The sequence below is a fragment of the Lissotriton helveticus genome, chromosome 3_1 (assembly GCF_964261635.1).
Source record: "Lissotriton helveticus chromosome 3_1, aLisHel1.1, whole genome shotgun sequence".
In the NCBI taxonomy this organism is placed as follows: domain Eukaryota; kingdom Metazoa; phylum Chordata; class Amphibia; order Caudata; family Salamandridae; genus Lissotriton; species Lissotriton helveticus.
The window spans coordinates 664,548,018-664,570,752 of NC_136061.1; the positions used below are offsets into that span (position 1 = coordinate 664,548,018).

The 22,735-nt window shown below is 47.8% G+C and overlaps 1 protein-coding gene across 1 annotated transcript; it reads left to right on the forward strand.

Annotated features, from left to right (window-relative positions):
- Positions 1-11,508: 11,508 nt before the first annotated feature.
- LOC144822827 (antizyme inhibitor 2-like) lies at positions 11,509-21,812 on the forward strand. The gene is made up of 11 exons (XM_078680758.1): positions 11,509-11,647; positions 12,310-12,420; positions 13,057-13,232; positions 14,083-14,256; positions 16,220-16,392; positions 16,573-16,707; positions 17,773-17,938; positions 18,170-18,332; positions 18,769-18,881; positions 20,107-20,321; positions 21,399-21,812. Exons 3-11 carry the CDS (start codon positions 13,134-13,136, stop codon positions 21,550-21,552), a joined length of 1,392 nt encoding a protein of 463 aa, XP_078536884.1. The 5' UTR covers positions 11,509-11,647; positions 12,310-12,420; positions 13,057-13,133; the 3' UTR covers positions 21,553-21,812.
- Positions 21,813-22,735: the final 923 nt, after the last annotated feature.

Genomic DNA, 22,735 nt, shown 5'->3' on the forward strand with positions numbered 1-22,735 from the left:
CCATTGCGCCATCTATCTATGGGCGGCATGATGTAATTCCAGTCATCTCCCATTGCCGAGAGGCCACCCGGCAAGGCACCCCAAACCCATAAGACTCTCTCTACAAAGGTGTCATCTAGTGGGTGGGGGTGTAGAAACTTCCCAAGACCAGGGACTCCCCGTGTAGTGTGGTCACAGCTATGGTACACTGACCCATGGGGTCTAGCCAGGGCCGGTTGCATATAAAGGGGATCCTGCGATGAATAAGAGTGGCTGTGCCCCGAGATCCCCGGATGAATCCAGGATGATATATTTTGTTGAATCCATATCATGCCAGGCAGGGGGCTTGATTCCCCATCATATGCGTCTCTTGCATCAGCAATATGTCTATTTCCCATCTTTTGGCTTGTTTTAACACTGCACCCCCCTTAATTTTATCTAAAATTCCCCGCACATTCCAGGTCATAATGTTAATCTCACCCAAATGGGCCATTTGCGTGTTGGTCATTAGTTATTACTTAGGGACAATGAAATGCATGTGCAAAGTGCGTGGGGTCAGGTAGGTACGTATGTCTGTGCTTAGTCAACAATGAACAAACCTTATTTAAAATAAACATCCCAACCCCACACCCACCCACCCCAATACCTCAGAAAACTTGAAGTGCCTGTCGCGGTGGGGGAACTCCCGGGACCCCAACAGGGAGCAAGGGGGGCCCCACACCAATGGATCCTCAAAAACGCCACCACCCAATCATCATCCCTCGAACGCTGGGTGGTATTCGTGGGATCGAATGTGCCATTCAGTTCCCCATGTGAACCAGGTCTCACAATTAAGGTCACATTTCTGCATCAGTCTTCCACATACAAGGGAAGCAAGGGGAGAGAAGGAATGGGGAAGGGAGAAGAAAAAAAGCACAATACAGATGAATAATGAGTGTTCTCCCTGTGTCTGGGAGAGCCAGTTGGCTCTCGATCGATGTCTTTGCAGCGATGTATGCTTTTTTTTTTACGGTTCTGCCTAGTATTCAGGGAGGAGTCCAATTCCAGCGGTGGCATATTATTGGGTTGAAGCAAGGTGGTCTCGTCAGTCCATTTGAATATCTCGTCTAGAGTGTCGAAGAATAATGTTTTGGATATTAAGAACTTAAGAGGTTGGGGCCTAGCACCTCGGCGCACTAGTTGATTATACAAACGTCCAAATGTAAAATATTATTCTAATTCAAGCTGGAGCTCACTCCTCGTGGTCCACCGCCTCGAGGCCACAAACAACTGAAACAATAAATGCAAGTAGGAGAAGCGCCAAAAAAGTCTCAAAATGTGTAATCATGCATAATTGGGAGCATACACCTTGCAACATTAACTGCCTGAGGTGTGTTTAATGTTCATTGCCACAGAACATTATGCTAAGCTATGTCCAATAATGATGACACGTTGACACTCACCTCCTCTGACTCCCTTAGTGAAGAGTATTATTATGAATTCTTAAATGCACTTGTTCGAATCCTGATATTCTTCAAAAAATCTTTGCTATAAAAAAGAACCAACATCTGTTTTAACATTAAAGCCACGTGTAATATTATAGCACGATCTGCTATTATGACACAAAAAGATTCTCAACTTACCCTAGTGATTCTTCTCTCTATTTCAGCTTCTACAATAGCTTAATGTCTTTGGGGCATATGTATCAAACGATTTTTCATTTGCAAACGCTGCGATTCGCAAAAATACAGTGTTTGAGAATGAAAAATCGCTAACCGCGATGTATGACCTGTTTTCTCATCACAAAATTAAGGAATCACAAAATTTGCGATTCCTTAATTTTGCATGAGCATTTAAGGAATCGCAAATTGCGATTCCTTAAATGCTATGTATCAAGCACCCAAGTTGTGCGATTTCTCATTAAGAAATCGCAAATTCAGGAGGAGCCTAGCCTGCAGCCGCGATGGCCGCCTGATCCCTCGGCTCCGCCGACCTTCGCGCTTCCCTCCCGCCCCGCATCCTATCGAGACATGAATCCTGATTATCAGTTCTGATTTCGGGTGCGGGAGGGGGCCCCGACTCCGATGGTGTGATTCTTTCGCTGCTCCATGCGGGGACAGCGGTGGGGCGCCCTCGCCTCCTCCTGGCGCTGCCCGGCGTGGACGGGTCTTTGTTCTCTGGGTGCGGCCGCCATTGCATATACTACAGCGGCCGCTGTGGTCGGCACTGGACTGGCCCGGCTGGCAGAATGCCGCGGCTGCATCCCGTGTGTCTCCTTTCACCGCTCGGCTTCTTAATCCGCAGGGGATACACTGAAGGCGATTGCTACGTTGTTTCACCGCCCGTCCTCCTGTATGTCTCTGAGCGCCTTTGATCTCGCTCCGCGATGCAGGGGGAACCATCTTGAGGACGGAGTCATCGGAGCCCCCTTTTTTCATGATTCTTGGATATAATTGCTGCCATGGCTGCTCCGATGGCCGCACTTACGCCTGTCCGGTACACCTTGGGCGGTGTTCCCTTTGTACCCCTGGACCGAAGGTGTTCTACGGTGTGCGGGCGAGGTGCACAGCTTGGTGATGGTGAAATGTATGGCGGACCTTGTGGACTGCGCCAAACTTCTACGCCCCGCGTGCGAAGCTCCGTTGCATCCCTCCCTCCTGTGGCGCCAGTGCGACTTCTGGATATTCTGATGGCCCTGGATGATTTTCACGCTGCCGTGTGTGCGACTGCCGGTGACCTAGAGCGCAGTTTGGATTCGATTCTCACTGTTATGCCCTTGCCTACCCATGCACATTTGCGACCGTGTGGCGCTCAGTCTCATCCTGTGCCCGGCGATGGTGGACTGCCTGCCCTGGTGTGCCCGGCGAGACTAGTGATCTGCGCTTTCGAGGCCCCCCCCAATTCTGTCCGTGACGGGGAGACATCGGTCGGATGTCTGGGTGCTTGCTCACTGTGTGGGGTCTCGTCCACGGACGCCATCTTTGGATACTCCAGTTTTGATGACTATCGGCGCTTTCTACGCTCTCCTGTGGCTGCTGCTGCTGTCTGGGCTGGGCAGGTTGTTCCTGGGTGATGTCTACATTTCTATCGCTGCTACGCGCCTGACAGTGTATTGGGCAGACTTACTGAGACGATATCCTGCTTTCCTGGGGTTCCACGGTTTGCTTGTTCCATTCAAGATGGCTACGGTGCTACTGGACCACGTCGTCATTTTTGATCGCCGGGGACAAGGTTGATCTTTCCCTCTCAATCACCGTGATGCTGTATACTGTTGAGACTGGAAGTGAAGGACGGTACTATGAAACGGGACTTTGTCATTACGCCGGGTGGGGGGGGGGTGGGATGGGGGTGTCTCCTCCTATGTTCTGACTGTTGTTACTCGTGCCGCTGGGCTGCTGATGATTAGTCGGGGATGTTCGGAGTTTATCCTGTATCGTTGATGGGGTCGAGGGTTGGGCGTCCTGAATAATGCTCTTCAAGAGCGGGTCTGTTTCTCTCCTCCTCCACTCTTTCTTTCTTTATATACTTCTTCTTCTATATTTCGGGTGACTCTGGGCGACAGGCACGCTGTTTAGTGGGGTAGGCCATAGCCATTACAGTGATGTAGGGTGGGGAGGGTAGTTTGTTATTTTAGTTTGTTTTATTCTATGGTCCCTTTTTGCTTTCTTCCAGGGGGTGGGCTATGTCCTTTCTTTTTTGTCTCCTTCATTTCGTAAGTGTCGGCACTTTCTCCTGTTTCGGGGCTGGAGGGCTGTCTATTTGGCGTCCCATTCAATTGTTTGCTATGATTTGTCTTTTATGTTGGGGCCCCTTCAGGGGCATAACCTGTGTTTGGGTCTCGCAATACGGTGATTATCTGACTGCGTGGGGGGCTGTATCCCTCCCGTCCCCCCCCCTCTTTTTCTGTATATGTTGCATGACGCCCTGTAGATATGGCCGTTGCCTCCTCTATAACTTATAAAATGAAACCTTTCTTATCCTGGCGCTTACTACGTAGCGATGTTATTCCGCGTTTATCCTGTATTCTTCCTGTTACCGTACACATTGATGTTGCTCCTCTTTGACTCTCCTGATTTTGCGGCTGGCCTGTGTGGTTGTAGGCCTGCGCTTGTACTGATATTTTTTCTCAATAAAGGTTTTAAAAAAAAAAAAAGAAAGAAATCGCAAATTACCACCAACTTCAAGTTGGTGGTAATTTGCGATTTCTTTCACAAATGCACTTTTTTGCATGTATTTAGGGCATGTATGTGCGCCATATGTGCACAAAATTTCACTTCAAGGGTGCATCAGGGTGTCCTTATGACACCTTTGCACCCTTGAAATTATTCTCAATTTGCGATTCTCAAATTGCGAATCGCAAATTGAAAACGACTTCACATTCATTCCTATGGGCCTCCTGGCCCATAGAAATGAATGGGAAAGTATTCCTTAATTGCGATTTCGCAATTAAGGAAAACTAAGAAATCGCTAAAATATTGCGATTTTCCACATACATCCCTTTTTGCAATTCTCAAATAGCGATTCTCAAAAAAACGCTATTTGAGAATCGCAAACAGGGATTTTCATACCTATGCCCCCTAATCTCCTATTTTCTCAATCTTCAATAACTACAAAGAATAAAAGTGAAACAAGACTTTCCCATTACTCCCTCGTAATCTCCCCAGTCCTTCCTTTTCATATACCACTAGCCGTCTTGTCACTCACCAATGTTCCGACTGCGATGTTAAGTTCTCCGTTCGACACGGTCCGATAAATCCTGCTGATAACTAAGATGCAGCCCCATCCCTTCCTTTAAAGGAATCATTGACCAATCCTGATTTTTGGCTTATTACTCATTTTGGCCGATGAAAGGCAACTATTGCCAAGCCTGGTTTCCAACATACATTTCCCATTCTGGTCCGCCAGTCCCTTGGACCAATCATTATCTTGTATTTCTAACCTTCAACGTCCTGCATTTCGGTTATTAACCAATGCAGTCTCTTGTTTACTCTTCGTGTCTAATACGCATACACTTCGTGGCCTACATCGATTCTGTCAGGTCCTAGCCTTCGCGCCTGCATTGCGAACTACATTTCCCAGGGATTGCGGGCCAAGAACTACACTTCCCATGATCCTTTGCGGCCCTCGCGATATAGCGTTGCCGAGCGGCTTGCTCAGTGCTAGTGATTCTGGATTCCCCAGCGGGAGCGGCTGCTCTCCGTTCCGGTGCTTCGTCCCAGGAGCGAGGTCTGCGTTTGTGTGTTTCAGCGCGGAAGACTTTTCCTGGCTAGGTATTCGTTCTAGATTTCGTTCCTTTGTTTGCTGGCTCCTAGAATCGTAAGTGAGTCAAACTTTACCTCGGACAGGCTCTGCAACTCTTAGAGCTGGTGCTGTCACAACGCCTGTGGAAACGGCGTGTTTCTTTTGCATTCTTTGTTTCTTTCTTGACTACAGTGCGTCAAGTGGCGGAATGAAGGGGGGAGATTTCTCCTCATTGCCGTCATGAATTCCTGAGGTGTGATTAAACCTCGTATTTGGATTTCAATTCCCAAAGCGGAAAGCAGTGGCAGTTTGCTACACTTCACCGTGTTTGGTTGGGTCTGCTTAAAGGGAGGTCACATGTTCAAAGCAAGGATTTCAATGAAGTAATTGATATCGCACTTTATGGAAACAGGCCTCTGCAGTATAACCCCTAGTAGCTTGCATAACTTGATCTGCTGGATAGCAGGAACTGATGATCGTGCAGATCTTTCTTGGTGTTAGACATTTATTGAGGAAGAGTGTTACCACTCTGAGGGTGTGTGGAAGTAACATACCATTAATTGATAATGTACCTGGTGTGCTCATCCTGTATATGTTAACTGTGTTCCTTGTGTTGCATAGGGATTGGAGGAAAGGGATGAAGGTCGTCGAGCGGAGAATGATTCATGTTTGATGCAGGTGATTAGTTCTTCTAGCGAGACTTTAATGAGAGTAGTCATAAGGAAATGTGCTAACCTGTTCTTTTGTTTTACAGCTTCCTTTCCCTGCTGCCCCCTCCTTTCCTTCCTTGGGTTTTCCCCGTTTACGGGGTTTTTCCCTCACCGTATCACCCGAACACCCTGTGCATTTCAGTCAGGGTGTTTGGGAGGTCCGGAGGTGGAGCTTATTGCTGCGAACGAATCCTGCAGAGTGCTGATCCTGACAGATTCTGAGCAAACCGTGGCTCTCATAACCCTTTCTTAGGTCTCGGCCTAGCGTACACTGCGCAGCAGTGTCGCGCAGCCAAGATTTTATGTTTTCCTAGAGTGAGGCTTGAACCCGCCCCCCTTCTCCATTGGCTGGCTTCCTAAACGGAGGCCAGCCATTGGAGGAGAGGGGCATCACTCCGTTCAAACCCCGTCTTTTTGGGATTCGGGGGTGTGTTTTAACTTTCTTTCTCTTTTCTTTCTCTCCTCTTCCCATTGGCAGGAATGTTACCTTCCGGCCAATGGGAAGAGGAGAGAACGAAAAACACGCCCCCGAATCCCAAAATGACCGTGCGTTTCTACGAGGCATTTCTGCTTCGCCTCGGAGAAACGTGGTTGTGTGTCTTCTGGCTCTGCAGGCGCTCATGTCCCCGTGTCTGAGGGATGCTTGTTTGAGGGTTTGAATTCCTCTTTGATCCCTGCTGCCCGGACGCTGTTTTTCTGTTGAGGTGAGTGGTTTCCCTCCCGGTCTCTCCCCCCCCTCTCTCCCTGTCCTGGGTTCCCCCTCTAGATCCTCGGTTCCGGGTGCTGCCTAACTAGGTGTGGGAGGTGGGTTGCTCCTCCTGTTGGCCGTGTGCTGCTCGATTAAGGGCAGGAGGTGGGCAGCGGTCGCAGGGCTGGGGTCCGGGGCGGATGGGGGGCCAGGGTGCCATTGCGGCTGGGGTCCATGGCGGGTGGGGGGCCAGGGTGCCGTTGTGTTGTTACCTCGTGTCACGGCCACACTTCGTCTTGCGGGTCTGCATGTATAGAATGCATGTGTACGCGCCCGTGGTGTCACCTTACAGCGCTTGCAGGAACTTTCGGGCAAGTTCAGGGCTGGAGGGCGCCCCTTACTCTTTGTGTTTCCCGAGGCCGCAGCCTTTGTCCCGGAGCGCGTTGTGCGGCGGGTCTCTGGCATCTTCCTGGTTGCAGGGGCTGTACAAAGCGCGGTGTGCTTCGCACTTATTACCAAGGCCAACTGCACGCACACTGCACTCTGTGACGATGAGACCAACCTTCAGGGTCTATTACAGCACCTTTAGCATGTAAACTTGCCTCACGCCACCTACGCGTGTAACAGCTGGGCAAGTAAGTTGGAGGACTCTGGGACGTAGGTGCACCTCAGGTCCTCTTCTCCAGAGCGCAGGGGTGCCAGATGCAGGGGTGCCTTTTGAGGTTGGATTTCACCTTACTGGGCCACTCAGGGTTGGGATGGGTCTCCGCGCAGAGGCTGTAGGTGACGTCGGGTAGTCCTGGAGGGGTCAACCCACAGTGGACTCGGACTCTGAAGTACCTCGCTGGGACCGGCGGGCCCCTTGGACTCAGGCTGTAGGGAACTGGTGCAGTGGTGGTTCCAGGCATCGGGTTTATTCGTCCTCAGCAGGCTGAGAACGTTTCTTTGTAGTTTCTTTTGAACAGAGCTGATGTACGCGGGAGATCTCGTCTTTGGTGAAGGCAGTCAGTCCTCCCAGGCGTTCTGGAGGTTGCTGATAGCAGGACAAGCCGACTTTTGGTGCAGAATTTCCTGAAATTGCAGACAGGCCGGTGGGCTGGGCCAAATCAGTCTTTTCTGAAGTCTCCTCTACTGTGTGACTTCTTCCGTCCTTCTTCGTAGGTTGCAGGAATCTGAGGAGGCAAGGTTCAGGGTTGCCCCTAAATACTAAATTTAGAGGTGTTTACAGGAATGTGCAGGTCAGGACCAATGGGTCCCTTCCTTGGGGTGGGTACACCGCCTATTATGCCACCCTCCGGTATGAGGGTGCACAAGCCTCTGTCTAATTGGCTGGGTCTCCTCATCTTCAAGATGGAGGGGACTGAGTACTGTGCTTCACCTCGCCTCCCCCACCTGAGGGGTGGGGTTGGCAAAGGTGAGCACACCTTTCCTCCTAACTAGGTTTCTCACCGATTGGCAGCAAAAGGCAGGGACAGCTTAGAAAAGGCAGCCGGCCTTCAAAGCCTCTCCTTCGTGGACCCAGCCCAACCTGGGGGGGGGGGAGGCATGACACCTCCGCCCTGGATGGGCATTGTTTCTGTACCCAGAGAGTGGAGACTCTCTACCCAGGGGTCCAGAAACCTGTCTGGTGGTGGCAAATAGCAGGCAGCCATTCAGGAACCACACCAGGGCTGACTGCTTTTCAGCGGGCATCTCTAAGATGCACTCTGTGTGCATTTTATATTAAATCCCACACTGGCATCTGTGTGGGTTTAATGTGCTGAGAAGCGTGCTACCAAACTTCCCACATTTCAGTAAAGCCATTATGGAGCTATAGAGTTCATCATGACAAACTCCCAGACCATATACTTTTTATGGCTTTACTGCACTTACAATATCTAAGAATGGACTTAGACACTGTAGGGGTACAGTGCTCATACAACTGTACACTCACCAGTGGCAGTGGGTTGCAGTCACCACAAACAGCCGTGTGTGCCTTGTCGACTTTTCTCTACACCAAAACCTGCAGCCTGCAAAGGCAGTGTGTGTGTGTGTTAAGGTACAGGACCTCTAAGGGTGGCAAAATATGTGCTGCAGCCCTTAGAGGCATTCCCTGGTCACAGTGCCCTTGGTACCTATGGTATTTTTTGCAAGGGACTTACATGTGGTTAGAGAGGTGCAAGGTTGGGAGTGAAAAAGGTACAATTTGGGGAAAGAACACAGGCCCTGGGAACCTGATTGGCAGGGACCCAGGGCACATCAAGTCAAAGTGAATCAGAAATCTGACAAAAAGTTTGGGAGGGGGTTACTGCAACATAAACCCACTTTCCTACACCCAAGAAGTCTAAAAGCAATGTACAATATGTCTTTTTTTTTAAGCACAGTTTTATTTGTGTTTGTGCACCCAAAATGCGGGAGCAACTTACTGGGTGCTTGCGATCGCCTACGAGATTTCCCATACGTTCACGAGTGCCACGAGATTTGGTAGCCAGCATATTTAAACAAACAATCTACTCATTGGACACAGACAGCCTGAAATCCCCCCGCATATGTTCTGATATAAAAAAGATGTTATGTTACCATTCATGTCACTAGCAATTAACTCCATAAAAAAGGTTCAAAGCCTTACACTTCTCAAACATTATTAAAGACACAATAGAAGCCATAAAACTAGACGTATAATTAAAATAAAGAGCTTTTCTTTTGCCTCATTTTGGCAAAACCTCAGAAAGGGACGAATCACAACATACTCTATATACAGGATCTAATAAACAGAGACAACTCTGTCTCGTTTGTGTCAATACAACAAAAATGTAACATCCCCAGCTGGGAGTTCTACAACTTCCTCAAACTCAAAATGTCCATTAACCGAAATCAAGATTTTTTGAACCGACATCATCCAAACGTTAGAGACATGCTGAAATTAATATCATTTCAAGACCATTAAGCTTTAAAACGTACAAACTTCTCCATCTACAGGAAAAAACATCAAACTATCTCCTCAAAACTCAGGGCAAATGGTCCACATCTTGCCTTTAGCTCTTGACATTCCCACTGAATGTAGCTGTGCTCACAGATGGAAATTTGTTACCAAATTCAAGATTTCACCCATCATTGCACAGATGCTTCTGGAATGCTGAAAAACTCTTCAAACTAAGTTTGATGGATTCAGAAAAATGTTGCAACGGTTCAGATGAAACTGTAGTTCTCAAACACAAGCTTTTCTCCAGTAAAGTCCTTGATTCCTTTTGAACAGGAATTAACAAGACCATCCACGATATCTTTTAATGTAACATTGACCTAAACCCAGTCTTCATTGCTCTGAGCCCCTCGATTAATACCCCTCCTCTTACACTAAATAACACAGAACGCCTATTACTGGACATACTGCTTACAGTTGGTGCCAAAATGATACTCTGTATCTGGAAGGACTACAAATCTATCTCTTAGTGTACTTGGTGGGTCTGGGTATGTTTCCTCAGGAGCTCCGACAACATCATCCTTAACAAAGATCATAATTATGTCGTCTGCAGACAGCTATTGTCACCCATAGAAGTATATTTAGAGAAATCAAACCCCCTTGATCCTCAACTAAGTGACACGTATACATTGACACATCCCCTGTCCATCTACCTTCCTCCAACATGGAACACGTCCTGACCCTGGAGACTCATCTATCCCACACCCAAGTCAAAGTACCGAGGAGCAGCCAGGCACCTTCACCACCGCCTCTACCATGCCTACACCCCCCCCCCCCCACCTCATTTCTGTCTTTTCCACTCCCTTCCTTCCAATTTCTAGTCTCTGCTTTCTTTCAGTTCCCCACAGTAGAGCTCATAACCGTTGATGGAAAGCTTGCCGGGGCAACTTGTTCTCACAACAGACCTTTTGTATACAAAGACATTCGTGAAGTTTGACACAGTTTTGCAATATTCGTTGCTTCCAATCAACATGATGTTGACATCACCGGAAATATGTATTTGTCATGCTGTGTTCTAGCGCTGTACTTTATTGTTAAAAAAAGTTCCTCAATAAAAATGTATAAAAACATAATCAGCAATTTGTCAGAAAACATAGCCTAATCTTTGACCTCTCTCTTTGAACGTACATGAAATGTGACAAGATAAAACAACATTTAAAGGCACCTCTATGGCTCACTCACCGTATGAACTCCAGCATAGTTGTTTTTTGGCAAATTACCCCCCCCCCCACACCCCCCCCCCCCACTTCCAGTACCTTTGACATTTTCTTGGAGATAGTTTGAGAGAAACGGCACGTCACTGACCAGCAAATGCTATCCGAAAGCCTTTCATAGTCATACTAGCAAGCCGACTTACAAAACATTTATGAAAACGTCTTGACTGAAGTGCCCATTCTTCTTTATTTTGCTTAAAATACGTTCACCATACAACATAGATACATTTCAGCAGCGTTAACACCAGCCTGCTAATACTTGATTTCCACGGTCTGTAACCAACCAAATTTAGAGCTTTTATCAATGTAATTCCATGTTGTACAACATGGCTAAAGTTAACACGGAATACACGCACTCTCAACCGAGCACGAGACCAACATTACAAACCCGACAGGTAAACAAAAAAAAAACATTGACAAAGGCAATAGAGCTGGCAAAAGGCGAGACCAATTGGCTTTGCTAATGTTTTTTAGACCTCTTACGTATGCTGGTCACTAGACCGCGGACAAGGGCGTGGTCAGTCGGTAGACTCCAATGGGATTCTCGGAAGAGGCGAGGCGCGTGCCGTCATTAGTGTTCTATAGGATGACGCAACTTCAGTTTTGTGCACGTTTCCGGTAGAACAGCCAAAAGACCGCACTTCAGGAAAAGGCGTGTCCCAGTCATTTGGATTGCCCAATTGGATGTCCCAGCGCCGTTTGAAGGGGCGGTCCGTTGCCCTGGAAACGCATGTGAGTCAGAGTCGCGCATTGTATATAATGGCCAGACCAGACCCTCTGAAACCAGAAAGCCGGGAGCGGCGGACCAAGATCTGGTTTGGTGAAGGAGTGGGAAGGGCACCCATGGGGCAGATAGACCGAGTCAATGCAGTCTAAGGTAAGCTCGAGATAAAAGGGAGGACTGTGAGATGCGAAGAGGCTACGGTGCATTGTGGGCATGGAATGGGACTGGGATGAAAAGGGAGCAACAATTGATGATGTGTATGGCATTAGAGAGAAGGTTACAGGAGGTGTGAAGAGACGGAGTGTGTAAGAGGGCAACTGTGGGGTTGCTGTTTAATTCATGTCGGAAGAGCACTTTTTATCCCATGTTAGACTTTTAGGACACTGGTGCTTTCTAGGACTTGCAATCTCTCTTCAGAGGAACCAAGTAGAGCGCTGTCACCGGTGGACGATGGCTTGTAAAATACATTTCTGAACTCGATGCACACACAGTGTCTGACAGTCTGACTGACTTGTGCTGAATGCAGAGCGAGGCTTCTAGGGGCACAGCTGTGACGGGCGCACTGCAGATGTGAGGGGCTTGTTGCGTGTTCTGAAGGGGGTGTTTGAACGATTGAGCTGATGTAGCAGTGAAGGGTATCCAATCCACAGTAGTACAAGCGAATGAATATGGTCGCCTGGCGTAGACTGAGGGCTGTGGGGCGCGGCAGGAGAGCGCAGACATGTCAGGACTGGTCACTCCAGCCTGCTGTGCGTGTGGATACTTGGAAGCACCCGCCCGATGGTATTTGACTGACATTCTCTTTCTTCCTGCAGGGAGTACAACGCGCCAGCAGTGGTGTCTGCATTCACACCCCTGGGTGCGGCAAGGTGTCAGAGTTCACTGCTGAGCCCCCCTGGGGCCAGGGCTGACTCACGCTCCTCACGGTGAGTGCGGCCTCCGGGCCTTATTGAATGAGTGATAGGCAACTGATGTTGTGGATTTTGATCCTGACAGTCATATGAAAGGCTGCCCATATCGCAAGTAGATACTTTCTACTCTAGTCACCTCAAGACACCCCGGCAAAGGACGATGAAAGCAATGACGTGGTCAGTTACCAGCTTATTTTTATGTTGGTAAACTTAATTTCTGCATTGCTTCATTTTCTGCTGCAGAATAGGGTGGTTGGTGCAAGACCTAATTCCTTTCACTACTGTAACGTACTAGCTCTTCAGGGCAGAAGGCAATTGGGAGACGTATCTCTTTTCCAGTACGATTCTGCTAGGCTCGAGGCTTTTGCATTGCCTTTAGCTCTGTGAATTAGTGAAGTCTGCCCTCAGGGTCCCCCTATACCATGGCTGCCAGAAGGGCTACTCAAGCACGGTGTGAAATCAAAGTTGAGGGCAGATGCTGTGGAGCTGCGCCTGGGATGGATTCTCCGAGGGTAATCATGGGGACGTTAGATACTCTTGAATGGAGGGAACATGGCTGGTAGCAAGAACTTTAGATACTTCTGAATGTATGTTGAGACTTCATGAGGAATGAATGTCTGTTCTGAACCCTTTCTTCTCTCTGTTTTGCAGTTTGTTGCATACTTAGAACCTCCATACTAGAGATAGATTTTTGATTGCCCTGCCGGAGGCACAAGCTCTGCTACATCATGTTTCCGTACATCCATGACTCTGACTTCATTATGCTGGAGGAGGGGTTTGTGGCCCGAGATCTGATAGACCGCATGATCCACGCAGTCTCCGACACAGTAAGTGTTTGCAGCCACTCTTTCTTATGAGTTGCATTGAGCGGAGGGATTCTAGTTGAAACATCCTACTTTGCTTCAAACCCTCTTGTCTGTCTTTCCCCAATGCTCCCTTTTACCGGTGTTCGGGTTTGATGATATTGATATCTTAACTGACACCCAAAGGACATTCCTCCCTGTGTCTGTCTCTCCTCTACATCTCAACAAGAGTGAGGTGTGGGTTGTGTACACCAGAGAGTACTTATGTCTTTGTCCCCTGAAACAGATCTTGTCATTGTCTACCATCCCCCTAGGTACAGTCTTGTACTCAGCTGACAAGTAGCCCTTTGCATCATTCCATTTCTAGCCAGTCTTATGTGATATTTTTTCTTTCTTATTTGTATGTTATAGTGCTTTGTTACATGTACCTCGGGGCCAGTAACATGACCCCAAGACCTAGAATGTAAATCACCATTTTTTTTAAAGCAACGTCTGGAAGGAGCCGTCATACATGACATGTCGCTCTTGACAGCTAGTGAGTGTGGAGGGAGTTGAGTTTCCCCTAGGTGTCATTCTGAGATGGCTGGAGTGAGTTGGAGTTGAGGCAGCTTAGTAGCAGCAACCTCTTAGTAGACTCTCTGTCTGTGGTGCCCAGCCTTGCTTTCTGTAACAGTATACTTTGGGTGAACAAGTGGGTAAACTGTAAGGACACACTCATTATTCCAATAATATCCAGCACAGGTGGGTGCACATTCTTTACCCCACCACTGGGAGGTATGCCGCACCACCAGCGACTTTGAATATGTGCTCTGACGAGGTATTGTGCATTTTACTGACGTGTTTCTTGTTTAAATATGTTTTTCCCACTTTCAAGGATGATACAGATGCCTTCTTTGTGGCCGACCTTGGAGACGTGGTGAAGAAGCACCTTCGCTTCTTGAAGGCCCTTCCCCGTGTCAAGCCTTTCTATGCTGTTAAGTGTAACAGCAGTCGAGGGATTGTGCAGACCCTAGCAGAGCTAGGAGCCGGGTTCGACTGCGCCAGTAAGGTAACTTGATGGTCCTTCTCAGTGTTGTTTATGGGTGGGTCAGACCTGTACTGCCCCAGGTTCAGGATCTGTTTTTAATGGTTTGCTTTAATAAGCCAATATTACAGTACTAAAAACGACTGTAGACCGTTTAAGGGGTTGAAAATCAGAACAGAATGTCAAGAAAGCAGGACGCTCTTTGGAAGAGGGAACATCTGCCTAGGAATTTTGCAACATTATATGCATACACTAACAGAAAAGCCAAGTTGTAGTAGACCAAACGAAACACTAGTACATATTCAATGGAAATAATGGAAGCGTTTTAAGGATTATGACCCAAATTAACATAGAAGTCACGCAACTCAGGCCAGCAAGTAAAGTTGTTGCACTGTGTTGCGCAAAGGGGAAAAGCAGAATAGGCATTTGTGTGCTTCACCCCAGCCACACTTTAGGCAGCAGGCGCCAATGTAGACACCCTAGTGCAAGGGTGTCTGCATTGTCTAAAAGCATAGTTTTTGTACTAGAAGGCGTCCCTTCCATTACAAATGCTAAGCTTTAAGGCTTCTCCTGCTTGGAATGTGTGATGCACAATGTAGCACACATGCAAAGTGGGGAAAATAAAGAGAAATGAAGACATTTCTCCTCGTTATGCCTACCGCGGAGTCTCAGGATTTTAGCCAAATCCCTGGCTATAGTTTTTTGTAGATAAATATGTGCTTCAAAACCCATGTACCAGCCATGGACTTCCCCCTAGAAGTGAAGTAATCCAAAGCAGCACATTGTGCATGTTTGGGTTACGATCCAACGCAAATTGTGATTTGTGTAAATGTCACCTGAACACTTTGCATCAGGTTTGCGTTAGAAACGTATTGCAAACCCAGCGCATAGTTTTGGTAAATGTCGACCTATGTGTGTACAGAGGAAAAACTGCAGTCTATGAAGGATAGAGGGAAGTAGTCTGCTGACTGGGGACCTAAAAATGACCCCAAAAGAGGATCAGAGGTGTGGGTTACATATTGGTGACAATAGTATTATGATCTTTCGCAGAGGTTTTCAAGCGTGTAGAGAGGGTTATAGCTTGCCAAGCTGGCATGTCTACAATCTGAAGGGGCTCTCACGATAGCTAAACAAAGCACCCCAGTTTTTAGAAATGTTCGGTGGTGGCAGGTCACCATTATACCAACATACACTTGAAAAAACTGCTCTTTTGTGCTAAATTTCCATCTCCTATTTTAAAGATGACCACTACAAACACCCTATCCAAAGGTGCTGGGCTTTGTTGGCCAGTGATGGGTTGTGCTAGTCCCTTTTGGTCAGGTATGAGGTTGCCAGATGTGTTTTGGTTACTGTCACATGCAGCAGAGCTTCATTTGGTCTTTGTTTCGGGCCTAGTTTATCCAGTCCATGTCTGCCTGGCGCCTTCTGAACAGTTATCATTACATGCTGCATATCTCCCGCAGGTGGCTCCCCAAGTCCCGCACTAGAATGTGTTTTTCCTGGCTGTGTAGATCCTTCTACTGGCTCAGCTCAGCCTTAGTACATCTGCTGCCTTTGTGTGGAATATTCACTACTTTAACCTCCTTCATTTGGAGGGATACAGTTCTGTTTTTGCACATTTATTCCCTGTAACTGTGTCTGCTCACTTAGCGTTGCTCATATCCCTCACAACTGCTTTCATGAGCACTCATCTTGTACTGCTGTGTGTTTACCCAGCAGTCTCTCTAGTGGTAGAATTGCTCCTGCAAAACTAGTTCGTGATGAATATCACAAGTTATCCTTTGAGTTTCAGTGCATGTGCATTATTGCTAGGAAAACAGTACCATTTTATCAAGCAACTACAACTATACTCTTCAGCAGTCCTTAAACTTCACAGCACCCACTCTGCACAAGAGACACAGCACTCTCCTTCCAGCCAGGTGCTTGTCCTCTGCTTTCGTGCACAGACACCGTGCTATGTTTAAACTGTGCGTCTCTCTATTCACAGACAGAAATTGAGCTGGTTCAAAGCTTGGGCGTTCCAGCTCACCGGATCATCTATGCCAACCCCTGCAAACAGATCAATCAAATTAAGTACGCAGCCAGAAATGGAGTCCGCTTGATGACTTTTGACAATGAAGTTGAGTTAGCAAAGGTTGCCCGGACTCATCCTAATAGCAGGTAACATTGGATTTTTGCTAGCGATGTACTAGCGCAATACTCATGTCTCTAGCAGCCAGTTGTATGTTTGTCCTCGTGAATGTGAATTTTGAATTCAGGCACTCTGGATCACTTTCCAGGATGCTCTGTGCTCAGAGTGTTGGTTGGTAGACTCAAAGGCTGCCTTTTTAACTTTCTTAGGATGGTCCTCCGTATAACCACTGATGACTCCAAAGCGTCTGGACGCCTGAGTGTGAAGTTTGGTGCCCCTCTCAAGGCCTGCAGGCACCTCCTGGAAGTGGCAAAGAGTCTGAATGTAGAGGTCGTTGGAGTGAGGTAAGGACCATGTCTCTTGGGGTCTGTCTCCAAGCATGCTGCACGGCACCAGGATACAGAACAATGTTGGAAGCCCGGCACTTTACTTCTGTATGTGTCTTTGTTTGGTTTTTAGAAAGAGGATTGGTAAATATCTTGTGGTGATTTTCTAAGGCTACTTTTGCATCCACTACTAAAGCCACAGCTGACACATTTTACTTAGGCTTACAATATGCCCTACAGCTGCCCTCAGTGGGAGCATCCATGATGTGAGCCTTTCTCCTGAGACTGTAAGGATCCCTTTTCTCGGAATCGACTGACGGGGCAGCGCAAAGCACACTAGCTTGTAACTATATTGCACCAGCAATGGATCACTTCAAATTCTTGTTTCATTTCACTCAAGGACTGGATAGGGGCCCCCACATCCTCAGGGTAATGCATAGCTACAAAGCGCTCACCAGATTTCGTTTTGTGATGTACAAGGAATTTGAAAGAGGGACTATCTAAAGACCTCATTCATTCCTTGCAATCATAGGGGTTGCTCCTGATTCAGTGCTGCTTGTTCAGTGGTTGTAGAACACGACAAGGTGCAGCTTTGAGTGTTGCTTGTGAGCTAGTGTTGTGTTGACAATCTTCCCTTTTGTGGCTGTGTCGTGTTCCTCACTTTACATGTGACCTTTGCATGTGATGTAGGATATTATAGCTGATGTGCTTCTGGGGCTGCGTCTCCCCGAAATATTGGTGACCTTTGCTTGCCATGTTCGGCTAGGTCAGCTGTACAACAATTGTGATGGTTGCTATGCTGCATGTGCAATATCTGTAGAGCAGGAACATACCAAAGGGGGTACTGCCTCCGATGCTACTAGGTAGTTAGTGTCCTATTAAGGTAAGCATGTGCCTCAGGTTGTTTCTTTTTACTATATTTGTGCGTTTATTTAAAAAATAAACACTTGTAAACTAGAGTTGCAAATGTACCTTTTAGTCCGAATATAGTATTGCGCATCGTAATTGTTTGCAGTGCTGCATGCTAAAGAAGGGCAGTAGCATGAGCAATGACACTAAAAGGGTGGTCTTTTTACTGTTCAGCTTCCATGTAGGTACCGGCTGCACGGTCCCACAGACATTTTCCCAGGCCATCTCTGACGCCCGACTGGTCTTCTCTATGGCGGAAGAGCTTGGCTTCAAGATGCATTTGCTAGATATTGGTGGCGGATTCCCTGGGACAGAGGATGCCAAAGTCCGCTTTGAAGAGGTATGTATTGGTCAGATTATGTATGGTGCTTTGAGGGCCTATATGGTGTGGTGTGTGTGTTTTTGTTTTTTTGTTTTTATGCAGTGTTTTTTGTATGAAATCCTTCACTTGCAGGTAACTGGTGCCAGGATCTTGTAGGCTCGATCCCAGGCTAAATATGTCCAGCATTAAATAAATACTGATTATTGTTGATAATGTGATGTCTCATCTAATACCCCCCTCTCCCATCAGATTGCAGCTGTGATTAACCCTGCGTTGGACACATATTTCCCAGAAGGCTGCGGGGTGGAGATCATAGCAGAACCCGGACGGTACTATGTGGCGTCAGCCTTCACCTTAGCTGTCAGTATTATAGCCAAGAAGGAAGTTCCCCTGGAGCAGCCTGGCTCTGAAAGTGAGTTTACATTGTAGTCTGGACTGGGATTTAGTCAAGCGTTACTTTGAGTGATAGTACAGGGGTGCAGGTGTGGTATGGAAGAGATATCACTGAGACAGGACTCTGACCATCTATTCGCCTGCCTCAACCCCAAGTAGAAAGTCCAAATTCTGGATGGACTCTGTGTGGGTGTGTCTGCATAGTTTCAGGTAGGCCAACTTGTGCCTCTGCTGTATGCGAGTGAGTTGTCTGTTTTTGGTGACCCAACGTTTCCTGGTGTAAGTGTCATCTTGTAGCCGTGCTTGCTCCCACAATGCCTCGCCATCTCACCACGGGTTGTAGAAACTGGGCTAATGAATTGCTGTGTCCGTTTGCTCTTGTGCCCACCCATCCCTCCTTATGTTGGGCTTGGGAGCAGGAGAACCTTTCTCTAACTGTCTATGTCTCTCTCCAGATGACGAGAATTGTAGCAAAAAGACCTTCATGTACTACCTTAACGATGGGGTGTATGGATCCTTCAACTGCATCTTCTTTGACCACGCCCAGCCTAAACCCATCCTGCACAAGGCAAGTCAGACTCTGGATTTATGCCCCTGCAATAAATGCACAACTCTGTATGTCTCATTTCATTGGCGTTTAAGTACAGGTCACTGCTCTTATCGTATGAATGAAAGCTCCCACAGCAGTTTCAGAGTTACATAGTGTATACATAGTGGACCTCTGCGTTTTTTTTTCTTTCATTCTAATTTACTCGCTGGCACTACACATCAAGGTCGGGCTGGGACAGAAAAAAGGCCAGTGAACAATCCTAAAGTAGCCCCCATTAGAGAATCAGATAGGTAAAAAAGTGGCCCGCATTTGCAACTAGGGAAGCTATGAACTTGTAGAACCACACTGTACAGTTGCTATGCAAGACTTCATAGATTTGTGCTTGCTACAAGCAATGTTTGTGGTATTGTCAGGAAATCTGTACTATTATGCTCCCTCACGTAGTCATTCCCTTGTTTGGTATTCCCTGCTTGTAAAGCGCTCTGATATCTGAAAAGATCTTGTTCGCGCTATATAAAACTTTCAAATAAATAAATAAATCAGTAGCACCAAACCAGGCCATAAAGCAGGCCCACAGACCTCCAAAAAGCCAGCTCACACACCGATTCTTCAGGTCAGTCCGTGCCTGCTCCTGCTACACATCCCATGGTAGGTCTGGCTCGACCCTGGCACGCTGCTCTCAATGGAAGGCTGGGAGGCACCTCATGTTAAATGATATAGACTGACTGCCCTGTTCATGACTGCTTCTTAGTAGGCAGCATTGGCCATGCTTTCAGTTTCCTTATATGCGGTGCCAGGTGGATTGCTTTTTGGAACACAGATCACTCTATGACAGAGAAGAAAATGAGAAAAGCAGGATAGATTTTAAGAGACTTAACCAATTGAATAGTTAGAAGAATTAAACACGACTTTACCCGTATACATTTTTGCAGAGGGCGCTGCATACTGTGTCGATTGGACAAGTTAACTGCAATATTAGTACCATAGCCATTCTTTCATGTTCATGCCCTCCCCGTGCCCTTTTCCCTTCACCCCTTCGTAATTGAAGATGCTGGATATATTCAGACGTGGGAGCGGCCCCCTCTACCTCCGTGCCTCTCTGTCGATGGACATTTTGTGACGTAACCTACAACAGTGCGTGTGTGATGAAGGAGCCACTCTGTGCTGCCTGCTACCATGTCCTGTTCCAATGCTTGTTGCTGTGGCCCAGTTCTGGTCTCTGATCCCGTTTCCCTCCCTGCAGAAGCCCGCCCCGGACCAGCCCCTGCACGGCAGCAGCCTCTGGGGCCCTACCTGTGACGGCCTGGATCTCATCGCCGAGGGCCTGGAGCTGCCGGAGCTGCAGGTCGGTGACTGGCTCATCTTCGACAACATGGGCGCCTACACGGTGGCGGCCGCCTCCACCTTCAACGGCTTCCAGCATTCCCAGATCCACTACGCCATGCCCCGGCTGGACTGGTAAGGACCTACCGCTCGGCCCTGCGGGGCTGAGTCACACAGCTCTCTGGGCGTGGCCACTCTAAAAGTGCAAAGAGCCTTTCTTTTTTCTTTTCAAATGTAAAGCCGCTTTCATGACTCCGAAAACACGGTTATATACTCAGCTTAAAGTCTTGTATTTTTGCTCTCAGAAGGGAGGGGGCATTCCGTAGAAACAGTATCTCAGCACGTCACGTTCTCACCCTAGAAAATATTAGGTTTACTTTTGTTAAGGGCTGGTGTATAACAATTTTGGAGATTAATTGCTGTTAATGACAATAAATCAGGGGGTTTATAGAGCGTGCTACTCACATGTGAAGGTCTCAAGGCAATGGGGGATGGGGGGGGGGGGAGGGGAGGGCGCAGCCCCTACTCAGTCGAAGAGCAGGGTCTTGAGGGTCCTTTCTGACAGGAGGATCCCTGTGTGGGGTGGAAATGACCCCCCCCCCCCAAATGTAGTGTCGCTCTGCGGGAGGGAATTGCACTCATGCGAATTGTTTCCCCATGTATGATTGTGCACTCTGACCTATGATGATGCACGAGAGCATCTATTTGCATGGGAGTAATTAGAATGGGAAAACTTTTTCAGGAGTATTCCCCAGAACCTGCAACAGAAAAGCTTTAATTTCGCAAAAAATCGTACAGTTACCCTAAATGCAGGGCGACGGGATACCTACCTTTAAGCCATTTTTTCTGAGTTAAAATTAGATCTAATAGAATGCATGGGAAACTTGTGGCATTCTCAGCCCCCCCACCCTACGTATTTGGTGCCTTTTGCTTAAGATTGCACTTCAGAGGTCACCACCTAGTCCGTACCAATGCTTCAAGTCCCCTTAACACGTGGGCCATATCTTGTGTGCACATCAGAACAACAGACAACACCTTTCTGATTCTCCCAGGTAAGCGGTTCCTGCCCAGGGCAATATTTTAATCCCAGAAAGAAATGATGCACTAAACTGGGCTCTCGAATGTTCCACAACTATAGAGTAGCCCAGCAGTCTGATGCCGGAAGTTTCGCAATAGTGGCCGCGCGACTAACTAGCTCTCTCTGATTCTTAGGGATGTTGTGCAGCTGATTCGGGAAGGACTGTTGCAACCCGGAGCCGAGGACCCCGAGAGCTTCCGCCCCCTGCTGTCCTGCGGGTCGGAGATCAGCAGGTGCCTGCCCGTAGTCCCCTTCTTACCGACCACTGGAATCATCGGAGGGCCCTAGCCCAATGTAGAACAATACTGTAGTCTTTTGGGAAGGAGATATAAGCATCCTCCCTCCACGACCAGAGCCTCTGGCCTTCTACCTTAAGCTGTGACCAATTAATGCTGATGTTCATTTTTTTTGGTTTTAAGTATGCAACATAAACGTGCACATGTTTACTCAGGACTTGTCTTTCTTCCACTCTCAGATTAATGTATGTATGTGTATTTTAGGGGGAAATGGGTTATTTTTCTACTGTAAAATAAATACTTTATTTATGACCTCGTTTGTGTCTCAGCTGTTGTTTATCCTGTAGTGCTTTGAGTAGATATTGCACGTGCTGATGCAGACTCCCCAAGATCGCCGCGTCAAGGCAAGATGGCCGCCGTAGCTCTGTAGAGGAAAGTCGCATACACTCCTCTCTCCTATCCTAGGATGCGAAAGGACTTGTGAATACGGGGATGTGGGTCTTGGCTAACCTAATATCTCGTACTGCGGCAGGATATTCAAGCCAGGCTTGCTGTGGAGATTTTCAGTAAAGACGGGGGAAGTCTGGCTTAGCTGTTGGAGAAGTGTATTTAACGGCGCCAAAATACCCTTTAAGATGTCCCAAAGAAGTAAGCTGGACAAAGATAAGGAGAAAGACAAGGAAAAAGACAGGCCAGTGGCATCTGGGCCGATTAAAGGCTCAGCAGCAGCAGTAAGAGAAGGCGCAGTCCCAAAAGTGCCTGCCACTGCCGCAAAGAAACAAACGGAGCATCCTCCTATTCGATCCTCTAAGAGCGCCCTGTTTAGGAAAACGGAAAGGCAAGAAAAGAAAACCGAAATAAAACCAGAGACCCGCTCGGCAGCGACTAAGGCTGCAAGGGAGTCAACACTGGACTCAGAAGGAAAGACCCAGCGCGTGCATATGGTGTCTGCAAAGGAGCAGATGCGGCAATCGACCTTACCGGAATCTTTCACCCCCAAAGCACCCCCGTTGGTACAGCTGCAGCTGTAGATGGTCGATCCTCAGCAACCTGGTGCAGTGAGCGGTCACCCGACGGCACCGCAGACGGAATCGGGAGCTCAGGGGATCACAACCGGGCTGAACGCGGGCGCCGAGGAATCAGCAGACCGCGAGGACGCAAGCGTCGAAGTCTTGGTTGCTGGGCAACCACTCAATGCCGCGGGGGACTGCACGCAACAAGCGGGTCAGAGCACA

Coding starts and splice junctions, on each gene's coding strand:
- LOC144822827 (XM_078680758.1), top strand. CDS start 13,134: ATGTTTCCGTACATCCATGACTCTGACTTCATTATGCTGGAGGAGGGG. Junction 14,257..16,219: donor GGTTCGACTGCGCCAGTAAG/GTAACTTGATGG, acceptor CTCTATTCACAG/ACAGAAATTGAGCTGGTTCA. Junction 16,393..16,572: donor CGGACTCATCCTAATAGCAG/GTAACATTGGAT, acceptor TAACTTTCTTAG/GATGGTCCTCCGTATAACCA.